Source organism: Oreochromis aureus, linkage group 10 (assembly GCF_013358895.1).
Source record: "Oreochromis aureus strain Israel breed Guangdong linkage group 10, ZZ_aureus, whole genome shotgun sequence".
Taxonomy (NCBI): Eukaryota; Metazoa; Chordata; class Actinopteri; order Cichliformes; family Cichlidae; genus Oreochromis; species Oreochromis aureus.
In genome coordinates, this window is record NC_052951.1 from 34,838,192 (window position 1) to 34,849,179 (window position 10,988).

General features: G+C 49.5%; 2 protein-coding genes across 8 annotated transcripts; both read right to left on the bottom strand.

The window, feature by feature from the left end:
• Positions 1-1,526: 1,526 nt before the first annotated feature.
• Positions 1,527-6,084, bottom strand: LOC116324806 (post-GPI attachment to proteins factor 2-like). 3 transcript variants are annotated; one of them, XM_039617968.1, is made up of 6 exons: positions 5,655-6,084; positions 4,221-4,389; positions 3,744-3,993; positions 3,553-3,659; positions 2,107-2,215; positions 1,527-1,996 (listed from the first exon to the last, which is right to left on the bottom strand). In XM_039617968.1, exons 2-6 carry the CDS (start codon positions 4,386-4,388, stop codon positions 1,866-1,868), a joined length of 765 nt encoding a protein of 254 aa, XP_039473902.1. In that variant the 5' UTR covers position 4,389; positions 5,655-6,084; the 3' UTR covers positions 1,527-1,865. The 3 variants fall into 3 exon arrangements, with proteins under 3 accessions (XP_039473902.1, XP_031601415.1, XP_031601417.1); XM_031745555.2 differs by lacking the exon at positions 5,655-6,084 and adding an exon at positions 5,050-5,648; XM_031745557.2 differs by lacking the exon at positions 5,655-6,084 and adding an exon at positions 4,976-5,648.
• A 62-nt stretch (positions 6,085-6,146) lies between these two features.
• LOC116324808 (post-GPI attachment to proteins factor 2-like) lies at positions 6,147-10,987 on the bottom strand. 5 transcript variants are annotated; one of them, XM_031745559.2, is made up of 6 exons: positions 10,851-10,987; positions 10,031-10,247; positions 9,123-9,372; positions 8,938-9,044; positions 8,597-8,705; positions 6,147-6,720 (listed from the first exon to the last, which is right to left on the bottom strand). In XM_031745559.2, the coding sequence occupies exons 2-6, from the start codon at positions 10,196-10,198 to the stop codon at positions 6,596-6,598; spliced, it is 759 nt and encodes a 252-aa protein (XP_031601419.2). In that variant the 5' UTR covers positions 10,199-10,247; positions 10,851-10,987; the 3' UTR covers positions 6,147-6,595. The 5 variants fall into 5 exon arrangements, 4 of the variants coding, with proteins under 4 accessions (XP_031601419.2, XP_031601420.2, XP_039473903.1 ...); XM_031745560.2 differs by having other exon boundaries at positions 10,031-10,199; positions 10,851-10,985; XR_005614521.1 differs by having other exon boundaries at positions 6,584-6,720; positions 8,822-9,044.
• Between the last annotated feature and the right edge of the window lies 1 nt (position 10,988).

Genomic DNA, 10,988 nt, shown 5'->3' on the forward strand with positions numbered 1-10,988 from the left:
CAAAGATTTTGCTGGGCCGTCACTGGCACGCCTGACTCCAGAGTGGTTTACTGATACGGCCTTCTACTTCACTTCTAAAAAATGAAGCGGTATCAGTTTTACGAGACGAAACTCAACCGTTCTCTTTTGTCACCAGTACTTGAGCCTCAAGCAAAGAAAACAAATAAAATAGGAGTAGTTCAGCAGCGTATTGTGCTGTAAAATCAACTTACTTCTACACACATACACACATAGACATTTGCGCGCTAATTTGTTACGAAGTATTTAACGGTTACCTCTAAAAACCAGTCTAAACACAGTTCCTTTTGGCGAACTTAAACCTAATTTATCACATTTCTTTAAACCTTTGCGGCCGTTTTATATATCAAAAATAGTGTTTCTCACCCTCAGACGTCTCACTGGTGGTTCGGATCGTCAGACTGAATCCCATCGCCGTGGACCAGACCGGCCCGGACTCGAACGTCCCGGGTCCTCCTCGTCTAAGAGGGCTGTGCACAGACTTCGGTGCTGGCTCCACGGCGTCAGGAAACAGTATGCCAGATCCTGGAACAGAGTCACAGATAACAGTTCTGATATTTCTGCTCCGGCTCGAAGGACCAAAATGTCAAGAGATTTATTCTAAAGACACTTCTTCAGCTAAGAGTCTAAGGGTAGAAACACACACAGACGCTGTGTTTTTCACTTGTATACAAGGGCGATCACAGAACGCTCACACCAGAGTGGGGGCCCTGTGATGCGCGCCCTGTTACCGCTCTGGTCTTTATTTATATACAAAGCAATACAACAGTGAATACTTCTATTCATAGGCAGAGGAATGTTAGTGCATATGTGAACATGTAATTGATTGGTTGTGGCTGACAGACTCAGACTAACTAGTGACAGAATCGATACCTCAGAGGAAAATAAGGACAGTCAAACTAAACATCAGTGTGAGAGGATCACTGTAGTGCTGCAGTGGTGAGTTGTCCACTCCACTGTGTTCATTTATGAGAGAAGAATGTATTATAACCAGTGTGACATGGCGCCATGACCTCTGTCCTTCCAGGGGTCAGAGAGTCACAGGACTTTGGACGGAAGCACTTTATGACACAGAAACACACGATTGTGTCCGTATTTTCCTCTCAGTGATTGATTCTGTCACTAGTTAGCGAACATTAATGTAAGTCTGTAAGCCTCCAACCGACGCGCAGCGTTTCACGTCCTGTGTAACTAAAATGATTTCCTGTGTGCTGTCAGTAACGTGCTGCAGGTTTGTTTAAGCTACAAACAATACTGCAGCCATGAACCTCCTCAGAGGTCCTCCCCCACCCGGCAGCTCCGCCTCCATCCTCTGCACATGCTCAGACCGTCTCAGCCTCTGAAAACATTTTGTTCTTTGCTCAAAGGTTCATTTTTATTTCTATACTTTATATTTCCAACACTTTCTCCTTCAGCGTTTATTCATCGTCCACTTTGGAAAAGCTTTTTTTGTTTTTATAAACTAAACACATCAGGTGACGACGAGGATGAAGAACACCACCATGAAATCATCATCATCACATTTATTCTGTCTCTGAGGCGTCTGTGATTGTTTTTATCTGTGTGGAAATAAAACCATTAAAACCCTGATCAGCTGTTTCTGTAAACAAACAAGTGTGACATCATCACAGTGGGCTGATCCATCAATGACATCATCAATACGCATCATTTCTGACAATTTAAAGACACAGGCGCACTAGAGAAACAACAAGAGAAGAAGAACTCTGGTCCACGTCTCCATCACGCCGTCCCGCTCCGAAGGTCAGGGATGTCGTTGGAATGATGTCATCAGACTCCTCTCTCTGTTCATGAGTTCAGAAATGGCAGAAACTCCCCGCCCCTCCAGCTCAGTATCGTTTGTCCTCCGGCGGCGTGGCCACGGTCACCTCTTTGCTCCCAAAGTCCCAGAAGGCCGTCATGTGGAAGGCCATGTTGGAGAAGACCACCAGGTACTCGAAGGCGGCGAACAGGGAGTAGACTGGAGGAGAGACAGAGACGGCGTGAGACACGGAGACGGCGTGAGACACGGAGACGGCGTGAGACACGGAGAGCAGCAGCACAGACAGCACGGAGCAGAGCGGCACTTACTTCCTGCTTCACAGTATTTGTTGTGGCGTCTGAAGAAGTAGGCGGCGATCACACAGCAGCTGATGTTGAACAGGAAGAGACGCAGCTTCCAGCGATATGATGTCACTTCCTGAGACGGACAGAGAGGGAAATAAACATCAGATTTATGGAAAACTACCAAAGAAATGAAAGACAAAGAAGCAAACTGGCTCCATGACCAGTGGTGGATGTTACTGGTGAGACGTTAAACACCAAAACTGTCCTGAAGCTCACGAGGAACCACAGAACCACCGCGTATCCCAAAACTCTCCCTGAGCACCAACAGGCTTTCAGAAAGACGCTACAAAGCCCTTCATGCACACCGAGGTCACCAACACGGGCGACCAAAACAGAAGAAATGCTAGAAGGTTCTGCAGACCATAATAAGCCTTACAAGCACATCTCAGCAGGTTCACTAAAGTCGGGACTGGCTCCAGGAGGTCTCACTCCTAGAACTGCCTCAGGTGCTGACAGGACCAACCCCAGATCTTCCTCTAGGACTCCTGGAACAAAGAAGGCCTCCAAACCTGCACAGAACCTCAGAATAGAGGAGCAAACACCCCTGAAAGAGCTCCACACCCACAGCTGGGATGGGTTAGTATTTCTAGAGCTACATCACGTTCTCACAGAGCCTACGGGTGTATCCTTAAATCCTCCTTAAAACAACAACATGAATGCCCTGAGGTACATGTGGAGCCTCACCAACAGCACCAAAACCACCTCGTGAACCACCTGAGCACCTCAAACAGAGACAGAACCGACTACCTGATCCTTCGTCCTCAACAATGTCCACCAAAACCTCTTCCAGAATCATGTGATCCTAATCAGAAATTCACTTAACCACCATAATGACAAAGTACCAGCAGGACCTACTAGTAATCCAAAATCCTCCTCAAGGACTCAGAAGTGTTCGAGTCCTTCAATCATGCCTAGAAGAAACAAACCTGCCCCAGCGTCACCTGAACCCCAACAGGAACAACATGAACCACCGTCAGGATCTGAAATCCTCCACAGACACAGACGTGGACGAGGACGCTCGCAGCACGATGGGAACCCTCATGATGCCTTCAGGTACCACAAGAACTCTTCAAAGACCTGAACAAAACCTCCATAAACATTTACAGACTGATCTGCTCAGGATCTACTGATCCTCTCACAGAGCTTTGTAACATCAAGAACAGCCAGCTCAGATATCATCAGGACACCCTGAACTCACCGTGACCGACTGATCGAGCAGTTTGTCTACAGAAAGCTTTGAAGGACATTTAAAACTAATTTATTACGTTTCTCCCAAACAGCTGGTAAAGAAAACTAACACTGAGCCTGAGACGAGACCACGCTGACTGAAGCTCATCTGTTACGACTGAACGAGACAAACGACTGAAGTTTGTGTTTGTGGTCGCACAGCACGCTGACAGGGCGGGTTACCTCTGGGCTCACGTAGTGTCTCTTGATGACGTACCACAGCCGGCACGTAATGAGCATGTGCACCAGCGAGCTCCCTATGAACGTGATGAACCCGTACTTATGAACACCTGTGGAGACAAACGGCCGTCAGCATGTCTGAAGGGCTAACTCCTGATTGGAGGACCTGGGTCAGCTGACTGCACTGTACTCACTGTAGGTTTCCGTGGACGACACGTACGTGAGCATCACCAGGCCGGTGTTCTCGGCGAGGCTGCAGAGGAGTGCCAGCCCGCTCAGCAGCAGCTCCAGCAGCCTGTTGGCGAAGCGGCTGCGGTAGAAGCTGAAGTAGGCGAAGGCCACCAGGTACCGCGGCGCCGAGTGCAGCCCGATGCAGCCGCGCCAGATGTAGCGCTCCGGCACACGGCTGATGGCGGAGCTGATGGACGGGAGGTAGTTGGACACCTGGAAGAAAAATGACTTCAGGTGAATCAGGTGGGCGGGTCCTGATGACACCTGAGGCTGACGTGTGGCGTTGGAGCGTCATCACCGCACCGCTACCAGGTAACGCTTTACCCAGACGTTCAGCGTGAGTCTGAAAAGCCTAAATTTACATTTTTACTCGTCAGCTGGCTGTGGCTTAAATAAATCAGCAGCTTCCTGCTGGCGTCTCCTTCGCCATCAGCACTCACCTTACAGTGCGTGTACGTCGCGTCCTCATAGTGGTACAAGAGGGAGATGAAGATGCAGGCGATGAAGCCGGTCACTGGCAGCAGAACCGTCCCCACGGCGAAGCTTTTGAACGGCAGCCGGATGAGGAGCCGGTCCCGGTCCAGGCTGCTGTACGGCCCCTGGAGCATCCTGGGGGGTGGAGCCATAAACAGGTAAACACACCAGGAGCTTCAATACTAACGGAGGATTTTCACGCTGTGGTGATGTCACCAAGGTTGAACATTAAGAGCTATCAGTGGTATCTGCTGTTTGTTCGCTGACACCTAAAACACACATGAGCCTCTGAGCCTGCACCGCCCTCTGCTGATGCGCACTTTAAAATCTTAGCAATTTTAAATGGAGTTTGGTGCGTCCTCACCCCGGGAGATTATGGGGATAAGTCACTATGTGATTTGATTCCAGCAGCTGGTCTGGATCACACCGTGCACTGCAGTTTACTGAAAACTGAATATTCACCATGTTTAAACCAGGCAGCACAGGTCAGGTCACCGACACACTTCCTATTTGAACATGTAAATGTTCTGAATGCACTTTGAGCTGTGTCGGTACTGACGAGCGGGGGGTTAAAGGTCACCTGCACAGCTGCGGTCACGGAGAACATTTTAAAACGGTTCGTTTGCTGATCTGCAGAGAAATTCACCCACAGCACAGAAACATCACGTAAAAAGTTCGGTCCCATTACTCGCGTCTGCGCTCTGAACACGTCCCTGTTCACCTGCACAGGTGACGCAGTCCTCTGACGTGGCAGACGTGCGGCTGTGAGCAGGTAGGCCGGGTGACAAGGCTCACCTTCACGGCTCCCCGGGCTCGCTCCTCCTCGCTGCCATCGAGCCCTCCGCCAGTGTCCTCAGCCCCGGGAGCTAATCCTTTCAGCCGAGCTAATCACAGCAGCTAGCAACGTTAGCCGACAACTTCCGTGACTGTGACTCGAAGCGCCGCTCCACACCGGTAACAGCGTCCGTTTCCCGCCACACGGCTGCTGCGAAGCTGCTCTCACCTGTTTAATGTCGCGCGCACACTTTCTACGCTGTTTATAGTACAGTTTACCGGTTATTTCACCGGAGGACACAGACACGCTCCGGTAATGACAACAAACTACTACTTCCGGTAACCACGTCCTTCAGAATAAAAGTCTTCCTGTCGCCTGCTGCTGTCACCCAGCCTCAACGTCTCCATCCACCGTGACACCACCGTGGTTGGGCCCATCTCTGATGGAGGTGACACAGCGTACAGAACATGTCCCACCAGCGCTCAGAAAGTATTCTGAAGCTCAACATCTGATAATAGACTTCAGGAGGCACAGACAGCTCCACCCCCCTCATTATAAATGAAGAACAGGTTGAATCTGTCTCCACCTTCAGGTTTCTGAGCACCCACATCTCTGCTAATCTCACCTGGACCCACACCACCATCGCCCTGGTAAAGAAGGCCCAGCAGCAGCTGCACCTCCTCCATGTGCTGAGGAAGAAGAACCTGGACCAGGAGCTGCTGCTGACCTTCTCCCCTCCTCAGTGGAGAGCGTGCTCCTGCTGCTTGTACTCTGAGGCCACGACTGAGAACAGGAAGGCTGCACAGAGGGTCATTAACACCACCCAAAACATCACTGCCAACCCTGGAGGCCATCGCCAGCTCCTCCTGTCTGTGAACCATCACAGGTGACCCCGCCCACCCCGCCTTTCTCTTGTCTGCCCTTGACTCTACATCTCTCTCCTGTTTGCAGTTTATTCCTGATGTCTTTAGTATTCATATGCTTTTACTCCTGCAGTGACGTGGAGCTCTCACAAGTTTGTTGTACATGTACAATGACTATAAAGGGCTGTTCTATTCTATTCTATCACACTGTTTTCAGTGGACAATAAAGATGAAGAGCAGCCATAAACCAACAGTTCAGTGTTTTGGTTTTATTAAGGAGCAGAACATGAATTTATCAGAGAAACAGAGACAGACATTTAAAGCGTGTGTCACAGTGACGGATTAAAAAACTCTGTAAACACAGAAAAATTGAATAATATGTAAGAAACATTTAAAAAAGGTTTTAAAAGCTCACGTAACAGGACGATGACTCCCAGCTATAACATTTGTAATATAACATTTAACAAACTTTGATTTTATTTTCAGTTTTAACAAGGTTTTATTTGTTTTGCTCAGACATCTTCTGGTAGTACACTAACCGCACAGCAGCCGTATGATTGTACAGATAACTGCATTAAAAACGCTCCCGCAGCTTACAAATAGAAGATGGACGCAGGCCTCACTGCACTGACACAGTTCAGACTGTAAACCCAGGTGTTTAAAAGCAACAGTAGAAGAAGAACTCTGTCTCTGTGGGCGGAGCTCAGGGTCGTATCAGCGGCGTGGCCACGATCAGCTCTTTGCTGCCAAAGTCCCAGAAAGCCGTAAAGTGGAAGGCGATGTTGGAGAAGACCATCAGGTACTCGATGAAGGCGAACAAGGTGTAGACTGGAGAGACAGAGCAGACAGGTCAGTGTATCTGAGTTACAGCAGCGATGAAGAATCACAGCTTTCACACCGTCTCCGGTCTGCAGTGCTGCATCAGAGTGTAAGTCATGGCACTTCCTGTTGCCACATCAGTTTAGACGGTGATGTCTACACTGTGCTCAGGCTGAGACTGCTATCAGTGAGAAGTTTGGGCCAGGCTGGACAACGCATCCACAAACAACAAACGACTGAACCAACCAAACACCTGCTCGGCTGCAGCAGTCTCAGCAGAGACCAGAGTCCGTCTCCATGGTTACCGTCTGCAACTCTTCTGGTTGGAAAACTGGAGCCAGCTGAAAGACTCGATCTCCAGATTGTTTTGGGTCTGATTCACGACCTCCCTCTGGTAGGAGATGTTCAAAACACCTCCTCCAGGAGGCACCATTAAGCATCATAATGGAACATCTGAGCTACCTAATGCTGGGCATGCACTGAGCGATTTTTGGCCCATTTTGAGCCGATTTTTCAGTCGTGCGACTGTTTTGGGGATCGGCCCGAGTTTGGCCTTCATCGTGTGTCGTGCATCGTGTAGTATACGTGGGGTAACGAGAAGCGATTAACAGCTCCCGATTATCAATCGCTTGGTCGTAAGAAAATCAAACCTGTTTGAAATCCTGTCGGCCGTCGTGAGGGCGTCACCGCAGCCTCTCACACTGCGCACGCACAAACACAGAAATGGAAGCGAACAGAAGGAGCAGCACAGCGGTGCGGCGTGTGATCTGGACACGAGCGATGGAGCCACAGCTTGTAGAACTTTGGCTCATCTGAGTCTTTTCCATGTGGCCTCACAAAATTATCACGACCACAACGACCGTGGAAAGAGTTGGATGGCCTGGTCAATGTTTTTCATTAGCAATTTAGCAAAGTTGATGGTGGTGGTGCTGTGTGTGTGTGTGTGTGTGTGTGTGTGTGTGTGTGTGTGTGTGTGTGTGTGTGTGTGTGTGTGTGTGTGTGTGTGTGTGTGAGTGAGTGAAAGAGAGGGAGAGACAGATTTTGTGTTATAAGCTTCCTGTTATGGACGCACAGTGTGAGCACTCAGGCCGCATCAGAGCATCGTGACCTATGACCTTCTAACCCCTGCGAGTCAGTCATACAGTTTGAGCAGGAGCTGAATAACACCACACACAGTGTGCGCCCAGCTTAACTCGCACCTTTCAGTGTGGAAGAGCAGTGACTCATCACCCAGAGCTCGGGGTCACAGGTGAGTGTGAGCACATAGGCTGAATGTCACAGCTTTACTTTCACACTCAGCTCTTTCTTCACCTGAATACAAGAACATACGGAGACAGTTTCTCCTCCGAGATACTCCCCAAACCAGAACAGGCTCTCCACCAATGGGCTCAGACTCGGAGGTGCTGATTCTCGTTTCCACTGCTTCACAATCAAATGCAAACTTCGGTTCACAGCCTGATAATCTGCAAACAGGCAGAGACGCTGAGATCTTCCAGTCCTGGCTGTGCCTAGAAATTGTGTCCATAAGAATGATGAAAGTAACAGGTGACAAACAGCAGCCCAGAGTCCAACACACCAGGAATACGAAGCAAGCACTCGCTGCTGTTGTACCAGGAGCACGCGTCAACTGTCCTGATACCCCATACTGCTGATGCACCACCCACAGGACACCCTGAGGAACCCAGCAAAGGCCTCCTGTAATCCTAACAAACCCCAAACTAACACGCAGAGCAGCCAGGTCTGAAATAGATGTTCTCAGGGAGGCTGAGGACTGTGCTCCCTCTGGTCCCCCTTCTCAAAGACTGGAACCAGCACCGTCCTCCAGACAGAAGTCCCTCTGAACCCGGTTATCAACGTGACCCAGGCGAGTCAGAGCAGGACTTACCTCCAGGTTCACAGCGGTCGTTGTGGCGTTTGTAGAGTAAGTAGGAAGCCAAACAACAGGTGGCGTTTAAAACGAAGAGACGCAGCTTCCGACGATAGGATACGTCCTCCTGAGAAGGACACAGCGTGGGATTAACAGCCCTGCAGATCATTTACAATAAAATAATAAAAGGAGAGCGATGAACTTAAAGTGACGTGTTTGTAACGTTACTCCTACAACTTTCACAGATTTAATCGTCGGTGTGACGGATGCACAGCTGTGTGAGGTTTTCCATAGTCTTCAGTCCTTCTGCACATGTGCAAACCAGATGTTTGCACAGAAACCGACGGAGGTCGAGTTACCTCTGCGCTCTCGAAGCTTCTCTTGATCACGTACCACAGCCGGCATGTAATGAGCATGTGCACCAGCGAGCTCCCTGTGAACACTCTGAACCCATTGTCATGGTAACCTGCGGAGACAGACAGTCATCGACGTTTCAGATTACAGACGTCTGAAGCTCACGGTCAGCTGACCGCCGCGTACTCACGGTGGTTTTCTTTGGACGACACGTATGTGAGCAGCAGCAGGCCGGTGTTCTCTGCGAGGCTGCAGAGGAGCGCCAGCCCGCTCAGCAGCCGCTCCCGCTCCCGACCGCTAAAGCGCCCACGGTAGAAGCTGAAGTACGCGAAGGACATCAGGTACCGTGGCGCCGAGTGCAGCCCGATGCAGACACGCCAAATGTAGCGCTCTGGCACGCGGGCGACGGAGGAGCTGATGGACGGGAGGTAGTTGGATACCTGGAAGAAGAAACTCTGAAAGTCACTCTGCCCTGAACGCCTCTCCTGCTACAGCACGCCGTTAAAAACAGGAAGTGCTGAATGTTTAACACGCGTTTCAACCCCAGATTTCCTTGACAGGCCCCGCCCCTCCCTGAGCCTGGTACTGTTGGAGGTTTCTTCCTGTTAAAAGGGAGTTTTTCCTTCCCACTGTCGCCAAAGTGCTTGCTCATAGGGAATCATATAGAATAGAATAGAATGCCTTTATTATCACTATACAGATGTACGATGAGATTATGATTGTTGGGTTTCCTCGGCCTTCTTTGTCTTATTGTACGTCCTGATGATTTAAAGCGCTGAGGCGACTGTTGCTGTGATTGGACGCTGTGCAAATCAAACTGACTTAAAGGTCAAACATAAACGCTGCCGGTTAAAGAGACGACTAAAACCAAACACCACACTACGATTCAAAGGTGACACAAAGGTCACGACCCTCGCCAGGTGGAAGTGACATCAGTCCGCTCAGAGTCTGCTGACATCATTTTGTCTGTTTCATGAAGAACATTTAGAACATTTGACTGCTTCTAATTTCAAAATAAAAGACACTTTGAGTGATCTTCTTTAACGCCTGTGCAGATAAACGTGTTTCCTGCTGGCGTCTGCGTGCTTCCACATTTACCTTACAGTGTGCGTGCGTCGTGTCCTCATAGTGGTAGATGAGGGAGACGATGATGCAGGCGATGAAGCCGGTCACCGGCAGCAGAACCGTCGCCACGGTGAAGATCTTGAAGGGCAGCCGGATGAGAAGCCGGCCCTGGTCCGGGTCGCCGTACGGCCCCTGGAGCATCCTGGAGAGAGGAGAGCTTCGAGCCTCAGACAGGTGAGACTAACACCACCTGCAGAGGATGGAAACAAGCTCGTCTTTATGATTCGTTTCTATTGCTCCTTAGTTTGTTGTTTTACTCTGTGACATTTTTAAATCTGTGACACATTTTGGAATAAAAAAACGAATCAATAAGGATGATTACTTCCAACGAGGGATTTTTGCACTGTGGTGCTACAACATCAGTTAACTTCAAAAGATATTTCAGTGGTTTGGTGCCCTGTTTGTGTCCACAGGCAAATATCAGCCTGTGTTACTGAGGCAGGTATTAGAAATGTGAAGAATTTAAATGGAGTTTGGTGCAGTGTGTATACAGAACTGTAGAGAAGGTCATCGGCCTCACGAGCCGTCAGGAAGCCAGCATTAGTCTCTGCCACTGGTTCAGGTACCGTAAAATGTCACGTTTTTTAAACGGAGTCTGGTCTGCAGAGAAACACCCGAGTCCACGGAGCCAGCATTGATCAGTGTTACCGAGTGTGGATTTTAAAACGTGACGTTTTTTAAACGGAGTCTGGTGTGCTGCATGAACGCTGATCCAAGCAGAGTTTCACCCACAGACAGAGGAGGTCAGTTTTAAACTTTGACAGTTATAAACAGAGTTCTGAGGCTGTCTTACCTGAACAGGTGTAGTCCTCTGACGTGGCTGACGGCAGCTGGGACCGGAAACGAGCTTTAAACCGGACAAAGAGTTTTCCAGCTCCACGCCTCACCTAAAGCTCCTCTCACCGTTTTAACGTCACACACACTTCATACA